The 25495-nt window shown below is 45.6% G+C and overlaps 1 protein-coding gene and 1 non-coding gene across 7 annotated transcripts in view; one reads left to right on the top strand and one right to left on the bottom strand.

The window, feature by feature from the left end:
* Positions 1–2335: 2335 nt before the first annotated feature.
* Positions 2336–25495, bottom strand: part of LOC105733039 (ELMO domain-containing protein 3-like) — a 32546-nt gene continuing 9386 nt past the window's right edge. For 2 of the 6 annotated variants that reach the window (XM_064377870.1, XM_064377871.1), the window contains 8 exons: positions 19819–19887; positions 18782–18873; positions 17382–17505; positions 17024–17146; positions 11356–11486; positions 3526–3602; positions 3094–3221; positions 2410–2591 (listed from right to left, as the gene is read on the bottom strand). In XM_064377870.1, coding sequence (XP_064233940.1) covers positions 2497–2591; positions 3094–3221; positions 3526–3602; positions 11356–11486; positions 17024–17146; positions 17382–17505; positions 18782–18873; positions 19819–19887 — 839 coding nt within the window. In that variant the 3' untranslated portion in view covers positions 2410–2496. The other 4 variants (XM_064377872.1, XM_064377869.1, XR_010343234.1 and 1 more) reach the window with 4 other exon arrangements.
* Positions 15539–15599, top strand: LOC135275658 (U7 small nuclear RNA). The gene has a single exon (XR_010343262.1). It is a non-coding gene; the product is annotated as a U7 small nuclear RNA (small nuclear RNA).

The raw sequence follows: 25495 nt of genomic DNA, 5'->3' as shown, positions 1-25495 counted from the left end.
ATCCGAGAAGGCATGCCCAGGGGCCAAGAGCAGGGTATGAGTGAGCCTGTGTCAGCCTGGAGCAGAGGCCGTGAGGCCTGGCAGGGCTGTAGCCACCCTGACTCCCCCTCACCCCTGGCTTCTCTGGGCTATGTTGCTTCTGAGCTCTAGAAATTAGATTCTTCCATCCCAAAACAAAAATTCTGATCAATCAGCAAGTTGAACTTGCTGATTTTGTGCCAAGAAGCAGATATCCCAGCTAGGTACAGTGGCTTATGCCTGTAACCCCAGCGTTTTGGGAGGCTGAGATAGGCGGATCATTGGAGATCAGGAGTTTGATACCAGTCTGGCCAGCATAGAAACCCCATCTCTACTAAAAATACAGAAAATTAGCTGGGCATGGTTGCACATGACTGTAACCTCAGCTACTTGGGAGGCCAAGGCAGGAGAATCGCTTGAACCTGGGGGGTGGAGGTTGCAGTGAGCTGAGATTGTGTCACTGCACTCCAGCCTGGGTGACAAGGAGTGAGATTCCAACTCAAAAAATAAAAATAGAAAAGAAATGAGCTTCCAGTGTGGATCTGCTTCCCTGTCCTCTTCGCAGACTTCTCAGCCCTACCTGACAATCTACACAAAGAACAGGCATCAGGGATAATTTTTTTAAAGGGAAGAGAATAAAGGTTGCACTCCATTAGTGGTTCTGACAACCTTTGTAGAGTTAGGGAGCATTTTAGGTCTCCTATGAAAGGCCTAGGCCCTTTCCCAATAAATATACACCGATTTAAGATTTTTATGGCTGGGCACAGTGGCTCATGCCTTAATCCCAGCATTTTGGGAGGCAGAGACAGGGGGATTGCTTGAGCTCATGGATTTGAGACCAGCCTGGGCAACATGGTGAAACCCCATCTCTACCAAAAATACAAATATTAGCTGGGCATGGTGGCATGCACCTGTAGTCCCAGCTACTTGGGAAGCTTAAGTGGGAGGATGGCTTGAGCTGGGTATAGGTGTGGAGATTGCAGTGAATCAAGATCGTGTCACTGCACTCCAGCCTGGGTGACAGAATGAGACCCTGTCACAAAAAAAAAAATATTTTAGGACGGGGTGTAGTGGCTCATGCCTGTAATCCCAGCACTTTGGGAGGCCGAGGCGGGTGGATCACAAGGTCAGGAGATCGAGACCATCCTGGCCAACATAGTGAAACCCCATCTCTTAAAAAAAAAAAAAAAAAGATTTTTGCACCTACTTTCATAGGGTTCAGGTACCCCTCACAACCAGTTCATTAACAGAACGGTAAATTAAAACTTGCCAGACTACATGTTGCTAACGTTCCAAGATCTGAAGCTGTGAGTACTCTGTCATCTAGGGGAAACTAAACAGGGTGGGAAGTGGGAAAAAAGGGCCTTGCAGAGGGAAGAACGACCCAACCTGATGCTCCAAAGTGGAGGTGGAGTTGCAGCTTTTCTTCCCTGCGTTCCAACTCCAGCCATGCTATGCCCAGCATCTCTGCTGGTTACCTGAGGACCAGACTAGAGGAAGTGTTGGGAATGAAGGGTTAGTTCAGGTCAGGCAGACAACACAAGGCAAACTATGGGGTAGGTTACCAGTCCCACCCTTGAGGCATCCTGCTGGCAGCAGTCAGGAGTTCCCCTCCACACCTGGGTGGCCATCTCTCTTCTCTACCTCTGTGATGGCTCCCCCTGCAGCGGGTCAGACTTGGAGAGGCCTGCAGGGTAGGTAGTAGTCTTCCATAGCTCCACTCGAGGGAGTCCAGAGGACAGAAGGCAGCATAGTGGGGCTCTCACCTGCCCCCTACTCCCCAGCTCAGGTACCCTGGCCTGGAGACATTTTTGTGAAGGAACTAACAGTGCCAGCCTTCCCCAGAAGCAAACACAGGAAAAACACTGTGCAGATGCCTTATACCAGTCAATCTTAACAACAGCTGGGCTACCTTATCCACTGGCTAGAGCTTGCAACGAGTCTTTAGGCTTCTAAGTACAGTGGAAGATGGACATCCTATGAACTCAGCAGGGTTTGCCACAGCACAGGCAATGTTCTGTCTCCTGGAGCCCATGAGCAGGCTGGAACCCACCTGTGCCTTCACCCTTGGGTGTGCCTGGCTTTAACCAGTTCCCGGAACAATAGGGCCACAGGATGGTAAAAGACTTGTCTTGGAAAAAAATACCTGAGACATTTAATTAGAACAATTCCTTTATTTGAAAACTGCTGGTGTGAATTACCTCCTTCCCTCAATTAGGCCAGAAACCCATCATGGGGCATGCATTGCCTCTACAGGAGGAAGCCCCAGCTTCTGGGGGCTGGGATGGAGCAGCCGTGAAAGATGCGTAGCCAAATGCCCATTTCTCCATCATAAACAATACAGCGGGAGACGGGGAGAAGAGGGTGGGTAAGTGAATGGCCAGTGCCTTCGGATGACTGAGGCTGCAGGTCACACACGCCTGTGAAGGTGAGATCCTTGGAGGGAGGGACTTCTGGCCTGTAGCACTTCTGTGCTCCCTACAAGGAGGCCTGTCCCTTTGACACCCTGGCCAAATACAGCTCCAGGGTCTTGAGCAGTCGCTGTGGGCTCCTCTTGGCCAATACTTCCACGTCTGCAACAGAGAGAATTGGGGAGCAGAAGGTTTGAGGAGGCTCTGGGTGGCACAATAGTCAGGGTCTCAAGCCTAGCAGCTCTAGGGAGGACCGCCCCCCAACCCCTATCCCATAGAGAAAAGGGTAAAAGAGCCTCAGATGGAGAGATTACCAGAGAGGTCAGCCGGGGAGCCAGATACAGCCACAAGGGCCACACACTCTACCTGGTCTGGACAATTGCAACTTTGAATAGTCCAACTATTGGACCCTGGCTCCCAATTTTTGATCAGAATATATGCTCGTCATATGTATAAGGCCAGAAAAGGGTAACAGTGGGGGCAGAGAAAGGAGATCCAGCAGGTTCTAGGGGGTGGGTGATGAAGACTTTGGTGAGCTGGAATTTGAGAAAGTGTGGATGGGGAAGAACTGCAGCCCAAACCAGTCTAGCAACCACCTTGGGCTCTCTGAACCAGGGACACTGTGCATTCAGGAGCCTAGGCCTCCCCAGAAGAAAGAGCACACCTTTGAGGACAAAGTCTGCGTCTAAGATGGTCTTCCGCTGTGTCCTCCAGACATGTGCGAGGTGGAGGAACGTGGCGGCATAGAAGCCGTTCACCACGGGGATGACCTGCTGCTGCCGATTACACTCTCTGCAGGACAAGTGGGGGTGACCTGCTCAGCAGTGGATGAAGGCTGAGAGCTGGGTGCCCTCCTCCCTACCCATTTCCCCAGGGGAGCCAGCCCAAACCCAGGATGCCCCCACCATTCCCCAGGAGCCTGACATCTGAGGCCAGGGGTGGGAGGAGAGACGTCCTAGGGAGAATGGTGCATGGGGACTTTGTCCAGGCCCTCCAGGAGCCAGCAAGTGAAGTAGAGCTGTGGAAAATAAAGCCGGAGTGGGGAGGAACCAGGCTCTGCTGGGTCACCCTAACCAGCTGGCATCTGGGGACTCACCTGGAGAGACACTCCTCTCTCAAGGCGTGGATGGCAATTAGGGTGATACTCACGGACATCAAACAGAAAGGGAATTGCTGGAATGGAGGGGGCAGCCAGTCAGCAGCAACTCCAGCTCTCACCGTGTTTCCTGTCATCTGCAGCCTGGTGTGGCTCACAGGCAAGCACAGCTCCAGAGGCAACAGCCGATATTATGATTGCTTCCACTTAATTTTCACAATAATCTTCTTCCCATCTTACAGATGAGGAATTAAGGCTCACTGACCTTAAGTAACTTTCCTAAGGCATGGGAACCAGGATACCAACTAAAGTTATTTGCTCCAGAGCTGCTGTGTATAACACCCATGCTAGCTCTCCAGCCTCTTCATCATCCTGACCCATGAGCTCTCCTTGGCCTGCAGCAGACTCACCCCCTTGGCTCACATCACCTCCTGGCGTCAGGATGAAGACAGAAGAGAGAGCTCAGTGCTCTAACTAGCCCTACAGGTTCTTAAAGTCTCCTTTACCCTTCTCTGGGCTTCTGGTTGTCTGACTGCTTATGAGCATCTCATCCTAAGGCAGACAGAGAAGACACATGTGGGTAGAAGGTCATCCTGACTTACGGGCACACCCCATCTCTCCATAACACAGAGGTCTGAGAATGGGCTGTGTGGGTCAGACCCCGAGAGGAGGCAGCCTGAGTCCAGCAGGGGAGCTTCACCAGGACAGGCCTCAGAATCCCGTAGAGGGACAGCTTTAATGCTCTATTTTTAGTCAGGCAAGCTCCTTTCTTTAATAACAATGAAACCAAGCTTGCATAATCTCTGAATGAAAAGGGCTTTTTTTCCAGGGAACTTGCAGACATGACATGTTAACCCTGTTGCACATATACAAGGACACCCAGTGAGAGGAGCGCATAGACCAGTGCATTCCTTAGCACAGAACAAGAGCCAAGGTCTATTTATCCCACCTGCTTCCCAGGAGAAGAAAAATCCATTACATTATGGTATAGACTGCACTGCCCAGTATGGTGGTGACCAGCTGCATGTAGCTATTTAAATGAATTATACATTAAAGACAAATAAAAATTCAGCTTAGTGGTTGTAGCTACTACCTTAGTACAGTAGCCACATTTCCAGTGCTCAGTAGTCACATGTGCTTAGTGGCTGCTGTACTGGATAGTGCATTTCCAATATCTAGAACACTTCTGTCACTGCAGAAGGTTCTTCTGGACAGTGCTAGACTACAGAAGGTCTTCTGGCTCCACAGAGATTTTTCTTTTCTTTCCTTTCCTTTCTTCTTTTTTTTTTTTTTTAAAGAAGAGAAAGCAGCTACTTCAAGACACAGATTTTTCTCAGGGTCTTCCATGACACCTGAATTCCAGATCTTGGCCTGGCTACCTGGTAGCTGTGTGTCCTTGGCCTTCTCAAGGCTACCAGGTAGCCAGGTCAAGATCTGGAATTCAGGTGTCATTCTTAGACCCAACCTCTAAGAAACTCAGCCTTCCCATCTCTCAAAAGCAAAAAGGAAATAAAACTTTGAGTACTGTGCAGAAAAAAGTTAACACGCAGGCCTGAGACTCCTTAGAGCCTCTGTCTCAGAAAATTCTTAGATCAGGCCATGGCTGACAGCTGAGAACTTGGATTTTGAGATGGCTCCCATCATTCCCTAACATTGTTCCTCAACTGCTCATGCAAACAAGATAATTTATACTGGCTGGGCCCGAGGCTCACAATCCACCACTTTGGGATTACAGGTGGATGGATTACTTAAGTCTAGGAGTTCAAGACCAGCCTGGGCAACATGGTGAGACCCTGTCTCTACAAAAAAAAATTTTTTTTTTCAAAAACCAAACACAGGCCAGGCGCGGTGGCTCACGCTTGTAATCCCAGCACTTTGGGAGGCCGAGGCGGGTGGATCACAAAGTCAAGAGATCTAGACCATCCTGGTCAACATGGTGAAACCCCCGTCTCTACTAAAAATACAAAAAAATTAGCTGGGCATGGTGGCGCGTGCCTGTAATCAGCTACTCAAGAGGCTGAGGCAGGAAGAATTGCCTGAACCCAGGAGGCGGAGGTAGCGGTGAGCCGAGATCGCGCCATTGCATTCCAGCCTGGGTAACAAGAGCGAAACTCCGTCTCAAAAAAAAAACAAAAACCAAACACAAAAAAAGATACTTTATGCTGAACACCAGCTTTCCCTCTGTGATTCTAGAATTTTGCTATGTGCTAGGCAGAGGATGCCTACATGACCAGCACCTGGTGAAAACCGTGAGTACTGGGTACCTCTAATAAACTTCCCTGATTGGCAACATTTGACATGTGTTGCACAATTTGGCAGTGGAGGAATGAAGTGCATTCTGTGTGATTCCACTGGGATAGGCCTGTTGGACATTAGCACCTGGTTTCCTATGGACTTTGTCCCATGCACTTCTTCCCTTTGCTGATTTTGCTTCCATTGTACTAAATCAGAACTCTAAGTACAAAAAACTACATGTGGATACATGGAGTCCCTTGAGTCTCTCAGGAATCATAGAACCTGGGGGTGGTCTTGGAAATCCAGTGCTAGTGCCACACTAGGTGGAGTCAAGTCACTAATCATTACAACAACTCTATGAGAGAGATTTTTTTTTTGTCCCTGAGACCGAGTCTCACTCTGTCACCCAGGCTGGAGTACAGTGGCGCAATCTTGGCTCACTGAACCTCCGCCTCCCGGGTTCAAGTGATTCTCCTGCTTTAGCCTCCCGAGTAGCTGGGACTACAGGCATACACTACCACACCTGGTTAATTTTTTTTTGTACTTTTAGTACAGATGGGGTTTCACTACATTGATCAGGCTGGTCTTGAACTCCTGACCTCGTGATCCATCCGCCTTCGCCTCCCAAAGTGCTGGGATTACAGCCATGAGCTGTACCTCGCCTTTTTTTTTTGAGATGGAGTCTTGCTCTATTGCCCAGGCTGGAGTGCAGTGCAGTGGCATGATCTTGGTTCACTGTAACCTCTGTCTCCTGGGTTCAAGGGATTCTCCTGCCTCAGCCTCTCTAAATAGCTGGGACTACAGGCATGTGCCACCACACCCAGCTAATTTTTGTATTTTGAGTAGAGATGGGGTTTCATCATGTTGGTCAAGCTGATCTCTAACTCCTGATCTCATGTGATCCACCCGCGTCGGCCTCCCCAAGTGCTGGGATTACAGGTGTGAGCCACTGTGCCTGGCCTTATGAGACAGATTTTGTTAACAGTTAACATTTTATCCCACTACTCCCTCACAGAGTTGCTGTGAGCATTAATTAAGATCACAGGTGCTGAGATCTGCATTGCTGCTGACCTTCATGTATACCTCTGAACCTTCATGTATTGCCTATTTAATGATCATAAATACTTGCATAATATCATCCCTTCCCTTGATTTTTTTCAATCTAAAAATAAATACGAGAACAAGAATATGGTAACAACATAATTAACAGAGGACTTGAACTTAGTGTTCATCCATTCTGAGGAACATTCTTAAAAAGCCCACTTATCAACTGGGCATGATGGCTCATGCCTGTAATAATCCCAGCACTTTAGGAGGCTGAGGTGGGCCGATCACCTGAGGTCAGGAGTTTGAGACCAGCCTAGTCAATATGTAAAACCCCGTCTCTCCTAAAAATGCAAAAATTAGCTGAGTGTGGTGGTGGGCCACCTGTAATCCCAGCTACTCAGGAGGCTGAGGTAGGAGAATTGCTTGAACCTGGGAGGTGGAGGTTGCAGTGAGCCGAGATCGTGCCATTGCACTCCAGCCTGGGCGACAGAGCAAGACTCCATCTCAAAAAAAAAAAAAAGCCCACTTATCAAAAAAACAGCGAAAACTTGGGATTTCAGATCTAAATGTCTTCTTTCCTTCAGCAGTTCCCTCAGACCTAAAAGGCATTGTTTAGAGCTAAAATACTGCACTGAGGCTATGTTTAGGAAAGTGACTAAAACAGCAGAGGAACTCAGACCTGGACATTTTTGTGCTTCGATTTACAATTTCATTTATCCTCATGCCTCATGTTTGGGCTTAGAAATCTTTGTCTGCTGAAGCAGGAGAATTGCTTGAATTCGGGAGGTGGAGGTTGCAGTGAGCTGAGATTGCAGTACTGCACTCCACCCTGAGCGACAGAGTGAAACTCCTTCTCAAACAAACAAACAAACAAAAAAGATCTAAAGTTTATTTTGTTATATAACTCCATTTTTTTGGGGGGGGGGGGTTTACTTGCTTTTAACAAGGAAGGCAAGATATCCTGTTTCCATGATAATGGAAGGAAGGTAACTCCTTTATGGAGTTTGAGCTCACTTCTAACAGGGAAGATGAGATTTTTTTTCCCCCTTGCTTCTAGGATGGCAGAGAGCAGTCTACAGCCTGAGACCCATCCCTAGATAAGTAATTGAATTATCTTGTTTTTAAATTGAGGTTATTACATCTGTGTATCTTTCTGTATGTGCTTTTAAAGTCCTTGCCAGGTGCGGTGGCTCATACCTGTAATCCCAGCACTTTGGGAGGCCGAGGCGGGTGGATCACCTGAGTTCAGGAGTTCAAGACCAGCCTGACCAACATAGTGAAACCCTGTCTCTACTAAAAATATAAAAACTAGTCGGGCGTGGTGGTGCACACCTGTAGTCCCAGCTACTCAGGATGCTGAGGCAGGAGAATCGCTTGAACCTGGGAGGTGGTGGTTACAGTAAGTGAAGATTGCGCCTACACCCCAGCCTCGGTGAGAAAAGCAAGACTCTGTCTCAAAAAACAGAAAAAAGTCCTTGTGACATTGAGTTATGGGGCTTTAACTCCTGGGTCTAAAAAGGATACCATGTCCTCCCAAATCTTAAACATTGACAGTAATTAAAACCTTATCTTCTGGCCTGGTAGAAGCTGCCAATTAGAATAAACTGCATTCCTAAGACACAGTGACAGAAATTAAAGCTACTTAACTCCTCAAGGCCCAGGGACTATTGCAGAAGAGGTGGGTGTGGGGGATTGCAAGAGCTGATTTTTGAAAGATAAAATAGGTTCAGTTTCTCTATAAATTAATCATGAATGTCAAAGGCACACTGATGTAAAACTAGCACATAAGCCCCTGTGTCAGCTTAACAAGATTTTCTTGAAGCATTAACCGACTCCTTAATAAAGGTTATAAAGTTTATAAAAGGCTTATGAAAGTTATATTTCATGGTCAAGATTAAAATTTTATTTTATTTTATTTTTATAAAGATGGGGTTTCACTATATTGGTCAGGCTGGTCTCAAACTCCTGACCTCAGGTGATCCGCCCACCTCAGCCTCCCAAAGTTCTCGGATTACAGGTGTGAGCCACCGCGCCTGGCTAAGATTAAAATTTTATAGATTGTTTACAAAATTTTGAAAAAGAAATTTAACTGGCTTCATGCTGGTTTTTTTTTTTTTAATTGTACTTTAGGTTCTGGGGTACATGTGCAGATCATGCAGGGTTGTTGCATAGGTACTTAAATGGTAGGTGGTTTGCTGCCTCCATCCCCCGTCACCTGTATCTGGCATTTCTCCCCATGTTATACCTCCCCAACCTCTCTACCCCTGGCTGTCTCTCCCCTAGCACCCCCCAGCCGCCCAACAGACTCCAGTGTGTGATGCTCCCCTCCTTGTGTCCATGTGTTCTCACTGTTCAACATCCACCTATGAATAAGAACATGTGATGTTTAATCTTCTCTGTATCATTCCAATTTTAGTATATGTGCTGCCGAAGTGAGCACTCATGCTGTTTTTTTAGGGCTTACTGCTTGAAAAATCAAGTCTCCTCTCTCAAGGAGTAAAGGTTTTTGCCTTATTTTTGAAATCCTTGAGTTATCGCTTTTGTTAAAAGAATGACTTATTTTACAATGACCTGTGATCCTATTTTGTGATATCAAGTTTTAAACTTTTGATATTTGACAAACTTTCCAAAATCAAATCATAAATTATGTCTCTTTCTGACCTAATTAATCCTTTAAAATATTAGGCTTCCTAAAGTCCAAAAATGACATAATTTGGCTTATTTGGTATAAAAATTTATAGAAAGCATTGTCAAATATGAAATGATGCATAGTTTTCTTTGGGCTGTATTTGTATAAATATGTTATTGCTATGTATTCCAAAATTACAGGAAACTCCTATAATTCTGAAATAACTTAGTATACATTATCAGTAATAATTATAATTGTTATGTTAAAATATTGTGTGCCATAGAGGTAACAAATTTCCTTGTCAATTGTGGCTTTGACTATGGCTGCCTTAAAACTTTTTGTCATCCAAGGACAATTGTTGTGTTGTTTGGTCTTCTTTAGAAGGTGGTTTTAGAATCAGCTATAAAAGGCCAGTCATGGTGGCTCACACCTGTAATCCCAGCACTTTGGGATTGAACCAATAAAGCCTTTGGGAAAGTGGCCTCATATTTTTTGTACACAGTCCCTGAACAGTTTCTGACTTGTGTTAAGTAAAGAATGTCACTTTATGACAGGCCCAGGAGCCCCAGGGTTATCTTGAAACCTCAAGAGAAGAGGAAATTCATGTTTCCAGAGTGAATCACAGTTCTTTGGTAAAATAACCAGTTTCTCCAGTTGTGCGGAGAAAAAAAATTGTTTCAAAAACTATAGTATACCTGTTGTTAGATCCTAGTCTTGCCTAATGTTTTTTAATTTTTATAATTTTCTATAGTTTGGGCTGAATCTTAATTTTTCTTGGTTACAAGTCTTCAAAATAATGTTTTCAATTTATTTTCCTCCTTTTTTTCCCCCATTTTCCTAATTTGGAGTCACCGAAAACTAAGCTGTGCTTTCTTAAAGCCCTGCAAACTGAAGCCAGACAACTTCAGAAGAAAATAACAGCAACCTATTTACATACCTAAGTCACTTTCATACCTACCTACTGATGTATAGACTTCAGAGTGATGTGGCCTCTATTGATTTTCCAGGATTATTCTTTTGTTTGTTGTTGTTTCTCTCCCTCTCTGTATTTTCTCCTTCATAGGATATGAGACTTCACAACCTTCTAAAAATGAACTTTCCTAATAACTCAGGATCTATCCATCTAGGAATAAACCATCCTGGCCATGACAGATCAGATGAAACCTAAGACCAGAGACTCATTTTTTTTCTAAATGTTTTCTTTAAAATATTTTTAAAAATAAAAGGGGGGAAATGTGAAAGGAAAATATCTTGGGCTCCTAAAACCACTAAGTTAAAGGGAAATGTCAAGCTAGGAACTGCTTAGGGCACACCTGCCTCCCATTCTATTCAAAGTTACCCCTTTGCTCTCTCAGATAAATGCCTATCTTATTGCCTCCTTTGGAGACGCTAATCAGAAATTCAAATGCAACCATTTATCTCTTATCTACCTATGACCTGGAATCCCCTTCCCTGCTTCGAGTCCTCCTACTTTTGCTTCTAGTTGTCCTGCCTTTCTGAACTGCATGAATGTTTATCTTACATATGTTAATTGATGTCTCACATCTCCCTAAAATGTATAAAACCAAGCTGTGCTCTGACTACCCTGGGCACGTGTCGTCAGGACCTCCTGAGGCTGTGTCACAGGTGCTCGTTCTCAACCTTGGCAAAATAAACTTTCTAAATTAACTGAGACCTCAGATTTTCAGGGTTCATACTATGATTTCTATTCTCCAGATGAGGAAACCATGGCTCTGAGGAGTTGAGGAACTCACTTGAGCTACACAGCTCATGAGTGGTAGAGCTCATATTTCAATGCAGGTCAGACTGATGGGGAAGCCATTCCTGGTTAGTCTCAGCTGTCCTGGGAGCCCTCAGGGCCACTCAGGTCCTAGCTCCACAGCCCTTTCCTTTCCTCTGGTTTTCCACCAAAGTCTCACCTGGATGTGGTGACGAGACAGGCGGAAAATCTCCTGTGCCATCAGCAAGGTCTTTGAGTCCATCACCAGGTAGAGCAGATGCAGGAGGGCAAGGAAACCTGCGCTTCTCAGGTCTGTGGCTGGATTTGCTCCTGTAACAGAGACCATGAGGAAACAGGGAGTGGCAGCAAGCAGTGCTTCAAGGGCTCAGTGTGGGAAGCTGCCCTGACACTGGCCTCTTCCCAGGCTAGCAGAGAATGAGCAGCACAGGTCCACTTTCTGCCACACTTGTGGGACTCATTCTCATGAGCTAAGCAGGGGCTATGCACCAAATGGGGACCCCAGCACCCTGGGGCAGCCTCCCACATCAGTTTTCTTGCTGCTCCCTGACCCTTGATAGTCATTTCTCCACAAAACAACCAGAGTGATCCTTTACAAAAGAGGCTGAATTTATGGTTCTGGAACAAGATGAACAATGCACTTTCTGCCTATTCCTCCCACTAAATACAGCTTTTAAAAGCCCTAGACATTAACGTATAAAACAAACAGAAGACTCTGAAAGGAGGGAAGAGAGACTAGCTAGGGATCTTGAGAGCTGAGAAATGACTCTCTAGTGAATTCCTGGGTTTCTTTTTGCCTAATACATCCCAACTGGTGCTGGAAAAGACAGCAAACCAGAAATGCCAATGGGAGCAGACCAAAAAGCCCCAAGGAAAGCTGCTCTCTCTAGTCAAAGGGTGGGGAAAGGGGCAGTGCAGCAAGACAGAAAGCTTTAGCCAACATCCACCCTACTACAGCTAAACATCACAGAGAAAGATGTGACTCCATTCCCACTCTTCTCCAGCAAAGGCTGAGTGGGGACCCTAGACTTCCACCCTGTCCTGGAAGGGGTGCCTTCCACAAGGCATCCCTTAGCTCCACTAGGGTAGCGTCAGAGAAGGCCGAGCAGGGAGCTAGGACTCTATCTTTCCCAGTGTTAAAGAGCTGCCTTTGCCTCCTCTGCGACGTAGAAGCCACATGGGAATAGAAATGAGGCATCCCTGCACCACCAGCCATGTTGGCCAGGCTGGTCTCAAACTTGGTATTAGCACAAGCCAAGTGGGATACGTGGACTCCCACCCCACCTGGCAGTAACAAGGTGACATCCCTCCTTACCCTGCTGGCACAGTAACAGAGGAGGCCTGCTAAAGTAGATTTAAATAAGATCCAGAGTCTCATAACAGATTACTCAAAATGTCTAGGATACAAAAAAAAAAATCACTTGTTACACCAAGAACTAGGAAAATCTCAATTTGAATGAGAGAAGATGACCAGCAAACACCAACACCAAGATAACACAGATGTTGGAATTATTTGACAAGGATTTTAAAGTAGCGGTGGTAGGCAGAATAATCCCCCTGCCCCACGATGACCATGTCCCCAGAAGCTATGACTGTGTTATATAACACGGCAAAGGGGATTAAGATTGCAGGTAGAATTAAGGTTGCTGATCAGCAGACAGGGAGATGATCCTGGATTGTCTGGGTTGGCCCAATGTCACCAGAAGGGTCCTTAAAAGTGGAAGAGAAAGGCAAAAGCCCAGAGCTAGAGAAAGAGATGTGAGGAATCGGGCTCAGAGAGATGCTGTTTCTGGCTTTGAAGATGGAGGAATGGAGGTGGCCTCTAGAAGCCGCAAAAGGCAAGGAAATGGGAAATGGATTCTCTTCCAGAGTCTCCAAAAAGAGCACTGTGACTCTTGATAGTTTTTTTCTTTCTTTTTTCTTTTTTTTTTTTTTTTGAGATGGAGTCTCGCATTGTTGCCTGGGCTGGATTGCAGTGCGCAATCTCGGCTCACTGCAACCTCTGCTGCCTGGGTTCATGCGATTCTCTTGCCTCACCCTCCCAAGTAGCTGGGATTACAGGTGCCGGCCACCACACCAGGCTAATTATTTTTATTTTTATTTTTAGTAGAGATGAGGTTTTACTATGTTGGCCAGGCTGGTCTCAAATTCCTGATCTCGTGATCTGCCCACCTCGGCCTCCCAAAGTGTTGGGATTACAGGCGTGAGCCACTGCGCCTGGCCAGATAGTTATTTCTTGATCTTGACCACAGGTTCTCAGTGATAACTGAGTCTGACTTCTGAACTAGAAACTGTAAGATAACAATTTGTGTTATTTTAAGCCACTAGGTTTGTGGTAATTTGTTACAGCAATTGATAGAAAATGACTATAGTATCTACCATAAAATGCCTTTGGCAAGCAATTATGAACAAATACACTTTGAAAAAGTGAAAAAATAGAAAGTTTCAGTAGAAACAGCAGATACGAAGAAGAACCAAATGGAAACTTTAGAACTGAAAAACAGGATAACTAGAACTAAAAACTCTCTGGATGGGCTCAACAGGAGAATAGGGACAAAAGAGGAAAGAATCAGTGAACTTGAATATGAACAATAACAATAGAATTACTCAATGTGAACAACAGAGTGCTAGAAAAACAAAAAACAAAATGAACAGAGCCTTGGAGATCTATGAGGCTATAACAAAGATTTTTTTAAATGAACAAAGATAGCATTTATATCATTGGAATCCCACAAGAGAGGACAAAGTGTGGAGCTGAAGAAAGTATTCAAAGGAATCATGGCTGAAAATTGACCAAATTTGGCAAAAGACACAAACCTACAGACTCAAGAAGCTGAGCTAACCTCAAGCAGGAGAAGCCCAAAGAAATCCATACAATGGCACATCACAGTTAAATTCCTAAAAACTAAAGACAAAGCAAATATCTTTCTTTTAAGACAGAGTCTCACTTTGTCACCCAGGCTGGGGTGTAGTGGTACAATTAGAGCTCACTGCAGCTTTGACTTCTTGGGCTCAAGCAATCCTCCTGCCTCAGCCTCCCAAGTAGCTGGGACTACAGGTACGAGCCACTACACCTGGCTATTAAAAAAATTTTTCTGGTGTCGGTGGCTCACGCCTGTAATACCAGCACTTTGGGAGGCCGAGATGGGTGGATCACCTGAGGTCAGGAGTTCAAGACCAGCCTAGCCAACATGGTGACACCCCATATCTATATAAAAAGAAAAAGAAAAAAAAATTTTTTCTCACCAGGCATGGTGGCTCACACCTGTACTCCCAGCACTTTGGGAGGCTGAGGATCCCTTGAGGTCAGGAGTTCGAGACCAGCCTGGTCAACACAGTGAAACCCTATCTCTACTAAATATACAAAAATTAGTCAGGTGTAGTGGTGGGTGCCTGTAATCCCAGTTACTTGGCAGGCTGAGGCAGGAGAATCACTTGACTGGGGAGGTGGAGGTTGCAGCAAGCTGAGATTGTGCCATTGCCCTCCAGCCTGGGCGATAGAGAGAGACTCCATCTCAAAAAAAAAAAAAGGTCTTTTTTTTTTAGAGATAGGGTCTCACGATGTTGCCCAGGTTGGTCTTGAACTCCTTGTCTCAAGCAATCCTCCTGCCTCAGCCTTCCAAAGTGCTGGGATTACAGGTGTGAGCCTAGCACAGAAAAGATTTTGAAAGCAGAAAGAGAAGATGAACTCCTTACTTACAAGAAAGAGATCATTCAAATGACATTGGATTTCTCATTGGAAACTATGCAGGCCAGAAGGAAGTAGCACATTTTCTTTTTCTTTTTTTTTTGAGACGGAGTCTCGCTCTGTTGCCCAGGCTGGAGTGCAATGGCATGCTCTCTGATCACCGCAATCTCCGCCTCCCGGGTTCAAGCAATTCTCCCGCCTCAGCCTCCCAGGTAGCTAGGATTACAGGTGTGCGCCACCACACCTGGCTAATTTTTGTATGTTTTTTGTTAGTAGAGATGGGGTTTCACTATGTTGGTCAGGCTGGTTTTGAACCCCTGACCTCGTGATCCGCCCGCCTCAGCCTCCCAAAGTGCTGGGATTACAGGCGTGAGCCACTGTGCCAGGCTTGGAAGTAGCACATTTTCAAGTGCTAAAAAAAAGAACTGTTGACATGGAGTTTTATATCCAGAGGATTCAGAGGGAAGGGGACATTCAGACATTCTCAGATGAAGGAAAACAAAGACACTTTATAGCCAGTAGACCTATCCTAAGAGAATAACTAAAGGAAGTCCTTGAAATAGAAAAAAAATAAAAGAGGGAACTTTGGAATATTAGGAAGGAAGAACAAACAATGGAAAGAGTAAATACAACAGATTTTTCTTTTTCTCCAGAGTTTCAGAAATTATGTTTGTTGCAGTGTCACAGCTCTTTTATAATTTGTCTAGCAGGTTTTCTGGTTCTTCACGAGAACCCCTCCTCAAAAAAATTACATTTGTTAATTGAAACAAAAATCTTAACATTGTCTGGTGCAATTCTCAACATATAGAGAGGATACATTTAAGACAATTACATGATAGATGAGGGAGGGAACAGACAGTTAACCATGCTGCCAGTTAATTACGGGTATATAAAGTTTCCATACCAACAGACCACCAGTTAATTACGGGTATATAAAGTTTCCTTTCATTTTTTTATTTTTTTTGAGACAGAGTCTTGCTCTGTCACCCAGGCTGGAGTACAGTAGTGCGATCTTGGGTTCAACCTCCACCACCCAGGTTCAAGCGATTCTCCTGCCTCAGTCTCCTGAGTAGCTGGGATTACAGGCGCATGCCACCATACTCAGCTAATTTTTGTATTTTTAGTAGAGATGGGGTTTCACCATGTTGGCCAGACTGGTCTCAAAATCCTGACCTCAAGTGATCCGCCTGCCTCGGCCTTCCAAAGTGTTGGAATTACAGGTGTGAGCCACTGTGCCTGGCCTTATTAAAGTTTCTTTTCAAAATGAAGATATTTTCCTATTCTATACAAATATAATTTGGTATGGTTTTGAAAAAAAAATAGAACAATCCAAAAACTGGTGAAATCATTGTTTCACTCGGAAAGTAAAATAATATAAACTTTTCATAAATGTTTTTAAAAAGAGGAAAAAAACCCAAACAAGCCAGATTCCAAGTCATAGCACTCCAGTGTTTTCGGTATCACTTAGTGTTTATAACAGCCTAAAAAGGCCACAAAGTGATCTTTTCTCCTGTCACTTTCGTCTCTACCTTAGCCACACTCTCCCTATTTTTCTTTTCTTTTTTGAGACAGAGTCTCCTGTCACCTAGGCTGGAGTGCAGTGGCACAATCTCCGCTCACTGCAACCTCTGCCTCCTGGGTTTGATCAAGCAATTCTCCCACCTCAGCCTCCTGAGTAGCTGGGACTACAGGTGCACACCATCATGTCCGGCTAATTTTTGTATTTTTAGTAGAGACAAGGTTTCACCATACTGGCCAAGCTGGTCTCGAACTCCTGACTTCGTGATCCACCCACCTTGGCCTCCCAAAGTGCTGGGCAAGGTGTGAGCCACTGCACCCGGCCCTAATTTTTGTGTTTTTAGTAGAGATGGGGTTTCACCATGTTGGCCAGGCTGGTCTTGAACTCCAGACCTCAAGTGATTTGCCTTCCTCAGTCTCCCCATGTGCTGGATTACAGGTGTGAGCTACGGCATCTGACCTACTCTATTTTTTAAGCAGAGCAAGCAAGCGCCCCCTCAGGGATTTTGCATTTGCCGCACCCTCCTCCTGGAATGCTCCCCTAAGATCTTCCCCCTCTTAGCACTGGACGAGGACGATCTGGCCTCTCACTCTAGTCCTGGAATCAGAGGCATGAAAAAGATGAGCTACTCCTCCCTCTTACCCTGAAAGCCCAGGTCTTCCCAGTGGTCTCCCTGGAGGGCGCAGTCGAACTTGGAGCCAGTCAGCTTCTTATAGATGGTCTGGAGGACTCGGCCATGCACTGGGTCTTGGCTATCCAGGCCACCTGCCCCAAAACACACCCACATCTGCCAGATTGTCCCTCAGGGGAGGACTGGGTGCTTTTCAGAGAATGTGAGATCTGGACTGAGCTCAAGACACCCTGTTCTCAGCTCCCACTGTCACCCACCAACCATGGGACATTCAAGATTCCTGGTTTAGCCTCAGCAAGAGGGTCAGCAAACAGGGTCTTGCCTGACCATACATGCAGCAACTGCCCTGTGGGCTCATGTTGCACTCACACTGAGCAATAGTCAGGACCAAGTCCCTTTCTTCCCGAAGGCCCTGGTGGAGCTTTGGAGGCCCGAAGATGTAGTGTCGGAGGGCAGCGAGCCCAGTCCTTCGAATTGTTGGCTGGATTCTTTTCTGGAGAAGAAGTTGCAGGCAATGGGTAGAGTGCTAGTTCATCTGTCTTAACCAACTTCCCATCAGGCTCAGACCATGGGTAGTGCTTGCAGAAAGTAATTCCCCTATGTGGCTGGTCTTCAGGCCAGGGAAAGGAGCCAAAAGCTGCCAGGCACCTGTTGAGTCTCTAGAGCCAGGCTCTTCCAGCTCCCAGATTTTTTACAAGGTGAAAGAGACATCCCCCAAGCTAGGTATTATCAGCCATTATTTGCATTTAGTCCTCTGGGCTTTTCCAGAACTAGCTATTCCACTGACTCCCACAGACTTATACATCCCCAGCTCCCCCAGGCAGTCAGAAAAATGTCAGGACAAGTTTCCCAGGAGGTGGGGACTCACTGGAGTTACATGAATCTGAGAGGTAGCTGGAATCTTTTGGTCACAACCAGCACTTCCTAATGAGGTCATGCTGGCTTCTCATGGCTCAAGGTCACTACTGCAGGCCTTAGAATATTCTGATTTAGGTAGCTTTTGGCTCTCTGTGCCCTATAAAAAAACATGGTTCCTATCTTTTTAGTCTCTCTCCCTTAAGCCAGGTTTTAGGTTGAAGACCTGAAATCACATTTCTCTAAACATATTACTTGTCACTCAGTATGTCCCAGAAAGCTCCCCAGCTTTTTTTCTTTTTTATAGAGACAGGGTTTCACTCTGTTGCCCAGGTGTGATCATAGCTTATTGCAGCCTTGAACTCCTGGGTTCAAGTGATCCCCTCACCTCAGCCTCCTCTGAAAGTGCTGGTATTACAGGTGTGAGCCACTATGCCCAGCCTCCACCCCACCCCCAGCATTTATTCCCCCAAATATTCCTTCTTTTTCCAACTTATATCGTTCTTAAATTCCTAAATACCTTCTGGTTCCTTGAGGGAATGGAAGACTTTCCTGGCCATGAATTACTCAGCTCCCTGAACAGTTTGCCTTTCCTCTGCAAGGAGCTACCTACTACTTGATTCTAGATGTCCCTATCCCTAAAAGGGAAGAGTAGAGAAACAGCTATACAGGCCCCTGAATGACAGGGCCACAGGAGGTCTAAGGGCATAGTCCCACAAAAGCTACCAAGGCCCCACATGAAGCATGGGTCCTAGGCCACCCATGATCCTGGACACCAAGATCTTAGGGGAGATAGGGCCCTTAGCTGGAGGCTTCCATCTTGCTTTCCCAGTGCCCTATCCTGGTGGGATAGAAGCTTGGCTCCTAGGGAAAAGGCAGTTTGCTTGAGACCTCAAACCCCACTACCATCATACCTTGAAGGAGGAAAGGTCCATAGTCTGGAAGTGCTGCAGGGCCTCAGTGAAGGAGATTAGCTGCCCAGGCTGTTCTGAGTTGGCCAGGCTCCCTGTGGCAAAAGGGAAGACATGCTAGGGTTTATAGGAGTCATTCTGTGGGAAAACATTTACTGAGGGCCTCCCAGTTGACACCTCCAAGCCAAGCACTGGCTTCCAGTTGAACATCAGACACCTATAGCTACAATCTTCTTTCAGGAGGCTGGCATTATCTGCAAGGCTGACTCTCTTTTTGGACTAGGCTACTCAGTCTTGCTAGGTCAACCTCTGTGATGAGTATGGGGCAGATCTGTCCCACAAAGAGATCCCTAAATTCTCTCCTCTGTGAGGAGGCAAGTCACTGCCTGGGGTGGGTACCCACATAAGAGCACACAACCAGTTTTTTTAGAGGCCTTTCCTAATTTCCACTCTTCCCTTCTCACACCCTGTATAGGAACCCCCAATCACACATCTCTGTTACAGCCCATAGGGAATTAACTGATCAGTTAGCAACATAGGTGATACTATTCACTGGGCTCCAGGAGCTCAAGAGAGGCTCAGGCTAGGTATAGGTCCTTGTTCTATCTTCCTGTAGCTTCATCCAAACCTCTTAGAAAGAAACAGGAGACAATTCAGCTCCCATCCCCAGGGACTTCCTTGTGTAGTAAACAACCTGAGCAGCCTTACACAGGGGCCCTGTCTCCATCCTCCTGCCCAACCTCACCACTCTTTAGAAGCTGCCCTAACCAAGGTCAACCCTGTCTTCTCTCAGAGTTGGGTGGAAGATGGACAGGGATGGTAGCCCTTTCTCCATGGCCTTCACTCTGGTTTCCTCCAGAGGTAGGATGTCATCATCTTAGGATTTGGAAGAGATTGTAACCTATGTTATATAGTTAAAATAAGCACTCTCAATAATTCTATCTCCTAGTCCCAGAGTCACAGAAACATTTGCCACACGTGTGGATGGTGCCTTTGCTGGCAGAGGGGCTATGGGGAGACAGCAGCATTCCTGCAGTTACCTGTCTCTGGCTGGATGGTGTCCACAGCTTCCCATTCTTCTTGGGCTCTGACCACCTCTGTACTCACAACTGCAATAGTGAGAAAAGGAGACCCTCTGAGATCTAGGTATGCATGGGCCTCTACTGCAGACCTCAGCCTTGTCTGCGTACCTTGGGCCTTTTTTTTTTTAAGAGACAGGGTCTCACTATGTTGCCCAGGTTGGAGTTCAATGGCTGTTCACAGGTATGATCTCACCATTGATCAGCACAGGATTTTTGAACTGTTCCATTTCTGACCTGGGCCAGTTCACCCTTCCTTAGGCAATCTGGTGGTCCCCCACTCCTGGGAGGTCCCCATATTGATGGCATAGCACCACTCAATTGGCATAGCATACCACAGCCCAGAACTCCTGGACTCAAGCGATCCTCCTGCCTCAGCCTCCTGAGTACCTGGGACTACAGGCAGGTACTACCACATCTGGCTGCCTTGGGTCTTAACACTCTCTGATCCTCTCCTCATAGGCTTGCCAGAGTGAGCTTTTGAAAAGATCTGACCTCACCCACCTGCTCAAAACCCTCCAGGGATTCTCCATAGTCCTCAAGAAAAAAACCCACACTCTACAGCACAGTATCCACATAACTTCACAATCTACAGATGGTTCTCCTACTTGTAACAGCTCCACTTACAATTGTTTGACTTTTTGATGGATTTATGAGGGTATGACATGCATTTTTCTTTTATTTTTGTTTTTAATTTTTTTTTTTTTTTTTTTTTTTTTTTTTTTTTTTTTTTTTTGAGACGGAGTTTCGCTCTTGTTACCCAGGCTGGAGTGCAATGGCGCGATCTCGGCTCACCGCAACCTCCGCCTCCTGGGTTCAGGCAATTCTCCTGCCTCAGCCTCCTGAGTAGCTGGGATTACAGGCACGCACCACCGTGCCCAGCTAATTTTTTGTATATTTAGTAGAGACGGGGTTTCACCATGTTGACCAGGATGGTCTCGATCTCTTGACCTCGTGATCCACCCGCCTCGGCCTCCCAAAGTGCTGGGATTACAGGCGTGAGCCACCGCGCCCGGCCTTGTTTTTAATTTTTTTGTTTTTTTTAAAGACTAGTAAGGTGAAGCAGTGGGAGTGGAGAAGGAACAAAGAAATCTGTAACGGGTTGTGATCAATTCATTGTAAACCTCACTCTACTGGGATCAGCCTTAAATGCACTTTCGTTTTTGTTTTTGTTTGTTTGTTTTTTAGTTTTGCCTAATAAAGCAGCATTTTTGACTTATATTTTTTACTTCCAATGGGTTTATTGGGATGGAAGTTCATTGTAACTCAAGGAACATTTGTAGATCCTTCTTACCTCTCTAGCTTTGCCCCAGGACCATCCAGAACTACCTGAACTTCCTCCACGGGCTCTGCCCTCTCCCACCCTTGGTGCCTTTTCACAGACTGCTCTCCCTCTGCTGGAATCAACTCCAGGTACTGCCACCTTCAGTTCCAACCCCTCCTGGTGCAGCTCTTTCTCACTGAATGAATGAAAGCACAATACAAGGTAAAGAAAGAAAGACAGAAAAAGCAAGCAAGCAAGCAAGCACAATACAAGGGAGAGAAAAAAAGCAGAAGGATGGGCTTTCTAGAGTCTCCACCCAGTCCTTTTCTCCAAACCAGACCTGTCATTCTCTGGCTCAAACTGCTAGTGGCATCTTCTGTCACTGACTTTTCCAGGTTGCTACAGAGATCATCAAAAATGTGAAGGATGGAGAGACTCTAGTTTAATATCAAAAATATGATCTCTCCAACCTCAGTAGTAAAGTAGGTTAGGACAGCTCTTCTCTGCCTCACAATCTTGGCTGAGAACATCATATGACAATAAACTGTTGGAAGACTATACCTGCAGATTAAATGAAATGCTACCAGACACTAATGGATAATGAGGAAGAGAAAGCGGCTGGGAAGCAGTAGAGTTGCTGAAAGCACACTTGAGAGTCAAACTACATGTGAATGCTTCATCTCTGCCACTTACTAGCTGTATGCCATCTGTAACCCCTCATGGGGCTGTTGTGAGGATGAGGTAATTCTTCTATTTCCTAGGAGGGCACACGGCCCACAGGCAAACTATTATTATCAACACAGTTGTGGGCTCAGGTCCAGCAGGGCAATGGATAGTGGCAGCAGGTGAGATGGGTCTCCAGCGTCCTAAATGTCTGGACCTCTAGGAAATTCCATCTCACCAGCTCCAGTCTGGGGTAGCAGGCACTGAGCCTTGGAGTTTCTAACACAACTTTAACAGAATATTCGACCCTAGATGATCAAATAAAACTCGCTTTCAGCATAGGAGCTGAAAAGGAGGGACAAAGTGACTGAACAAAAAGGGAAGAGTAGGCTGGGTGTGGTGGCTCATGCCTGTAATCCCAGCACTGTAAGATGCTGAGGTGGACAGATCACCTAAGGTCAGGAGTTCAAGACCAGCCTGGCCAATGTGGTAAAACCCTGTCTCTACTAAAAATACAAAAAAAAAATTAGCTGCGTGTGGTGGCAGGCACCTGTAATCCAAGCTACTTGGGAGGCTGAGGCAGGAGAGTCACTTGAACCCAGGAGGCGGAGGTTGCAGTGAACTGAAATTGTACCATTGCACTCCAGCCTGGGCGACAAGAGCGAGATCTGGTCTCAAAAAAAAAAAAAAAACAGCAGGCGGCGGGGTTGCAGGAGTGTTGAGGGGGAAGAGAACAGCAGAAAGCAATGCTTATTATGAAGCTGAACAGGATCCTTCACCTTCTCACCTTCATGCAGTTTTACTGATTTATTGATTCTTCACCTGTCGGAGCCTTATCTACCAGCAATTTAACTAATCCCTCCCCAAACCTACACACGCTCCCCTACAAACAGCTTGATCAAAGTCTGTGAGCCAAGAGCAGAAACCACAGCAGCAAGGGGGTGGGAATATGCTGTCCAAACAGGTTAGTCAACAAGGTTTTCACTAGCAATAGCAAGGTGGTGCTTAAAAACTCAAGACAAATGTCGAAACCATGTTAAGAGCTTCTCCTTTTCTCTTGGAACCAGGCAGATGCCTCCTACCTGTGACATAAATACTGTTTTCCCCTGACCAACAGAAGAACATGGGGGCAGAGGACAAATATTTAGGATAATTAATGCAGCTCACATTAATTTGGTTCTTTATCTTTTTATAATTGCCTCCTTTATTTCAGCTCTCTTCTACTTTCTCATATAGTCAAAAGCACTACCAATTGAGTCAGCTTATTAAGTAATTCTTTTTAACATTCATTTTTATTTATTTATTTGGTTTTTTCTTTTGAGAAGGAGTCTCCCACTGTTGCCCAGGTTGGAGTGTAGTGACACCATCTCAGTTCACTACAACTACTGCTTCGTGGGTTCAAGCGATTCTCCTGCCTCAGCCTCCTCAGTAGCTTGGATTATAGGTAGGTGCTACCACAGCTGGATAATTTTTTTTTTTTGGCAGTCATCTTTGACTAAATTTTTTTATTTTTAGTAGGGACAGGATTTCACCATGTTGGTCAGGCTGGTCTTGAACTTCTGACCTCGTGATCCATCTACCTTGGCATCCCAAAGTGCTGGGATTACAGGCGTGAGCCACCGCGCCCGGCCTACATTCATTTTTTACTTTATTTTTTTTTAGTTATCCAGGGCTATAGGCACATGCCACCATGCCTATAATCCAGCATTCTGAGAGGCCAAGATGGAGGATCATTTGAGCCAAGAGTTTGAGACCAGACTGGGCAACATAACGAGACTGTCTCTACATAAAATTTTCTTTTTTATCTTTTTTCTTTCTTTTCAAGTGTCTTGCATTGGAATCCACATAAAATTTAAAAAAATTAGCTAGGCATGGTAGTGCACATGGTAGTCCCAGCTGCTCAGGAGGCTCCGGTGAGAGGATTTCTGGAGCCCAGGAGTTTAAGGCTAGAGTGAACTATAATCACATCACTACACTTCGGCCTGGACAACAAAGCGAGACCCTGTCTCTAAAATACATACATATATGCATTTAAAGTAAAACTTACTAATGTAGTAGTGTTGGGTTTCTCACCATATAGTAAAGACAAAGTTCTATTAAAAGAAACCTTATAGATGTCCAAATGATGTTCGTATATTAGAATATTTTTTAGCTATGCATAGAAGCTCACACTTACATTCCCAGATAATCAGGAGGCTAAGGTGAGGATCAGCCTGAGCAACACAGCAAGAACCTATCTCTTAACAAAACAAAACAAAATAAAACGGGCCAGGCATGGTGGCTCACACCTGTAATCTAAGCACTTTGGAGGCCAAGGTGGACGGATCACCTGAGGTCAGGAGTTCAAGACCAGTCTGACCAACATGGTGAAACCCCATCTTTAAGAAAAAAAATTTTTTTTTTAATTTTAAAAAGTAAAAAGAAAGAACAAGAAAGAGAGAGAAAAAAAGAAAAAAAAAGAAAAAGAAAAAAATAAAACAAAACAAAACTAGGCCTGATGGTACACAGCTACTCAGAAGGCTGAGGTAGGAAGACAGCTTAAACTCATAAATTCTATGATTGCACCACAGCACTTCAGCCTGGGGGACAGAGCAAGACGCTGTCTCAAAAAAAAAGAGTATTATCTGGGTGCAGTGGCTCACACCTGTAATCTCCGCACATTGGGAGGCTGAGGCGGGTGGATCACGAGGTTAGGAGCTCGAGATCATCTGGCCGACATGGTGAAAACTTCCCTACTAAAATGCAAAACATTAGCCAGGTGTGGTGGTGCACACCTGTAGTCCTAGCTACTTAGGAGGCTGAGGAAGGGGAATCGCTTGAACCCAGGCATCGGAGGTTGCAGTGAACCGAGATCAATCACACCACTGCACTCCAGCTTGGTGACAGAGCAAGACTCCGTCTAAAAAAAAAAAAAAAAAAAGTATATTTTTTTAAAAGTTCATTATTTCTAGTGGCTCACACATGTAATCCTAGCACTTTGGGAGGCCAAGATAGGTGGCTCACTTGAGGCCAGGACTTTGAGACCAGCCTGGCCAACATGGTGAAACCCTGTCTCTGGTAAAAATACAAAACTTAGCTAGGTATGGTGATACACACCTGTAATCCCAGCTACTTGGGAGCCTGAGGCAGGAGAATCACTTGAACCCAGGAGGTAGAGGTTGCAGTGAGCTGAGATCATGCCACTGAACTCCATCCTGGGTGACAGAGTGAGACCCTGTCTCAAAAAAAAGCCACCACTCCTGGTTAATTTTTGTATTTTTTTTTTTAGTAGACAAAGTTTCACCATGTTGGCCAATTGAACTCTTGACCTCAACTAATCTGCCTGCCTCGGCCTCCCAAAGTTTTTTTTTTTTTCTCTTGGGATGGAGTCTCACTCTGTCACCCAGGCTGGAGTGCAGTGGCATGATCTCAGCTCACTGCAACCTCCACCTCCTGAGTTCAAGTGATTCTCCTGCGTCAGCCTCCAGAGTAGCTATGACTACAGGTGCCCACCACCATGCCCAGCTAATTTTTGTATTTTTTTAGTAGAGATGAGGTTTCAACATGTTGGCCAGACTGGTCTCGAACTCCTGACCTCAAGTGATCCACCTGCCTCAGCCTCCCAAAGTGCTGGAATTACAGGTGTGAGCCACTGCACCCAGCTGACAGATTACATTTTCAGCGTGTAGCTAGTCAAGCATGGTTGTAGGGTGGGGAAGCAGGCAGTGTGTA

Source organism: Aotus nancymaae, unplaced genomic scaffold, assembly GCF_030222135.1.
Source record: "Aotus nancymaae isolate 86718 unplaced genomic scaffold, 86718_ANA_hifiasm-v0.15.2.pri h1tg000017l, whole genome shotgun sequence".
NCBI classification, from domain to species: domain Eukaryota; kingdom Metazoa; phylum Chordata; class Mammalia; order Primates; family Aotidae; genus Aotus; species Aotus nancymaae.
Note: the sequence above shows the minus strand (reverse complement) of the source record. Positions and strands in the feature narration are given on the sequence as shown.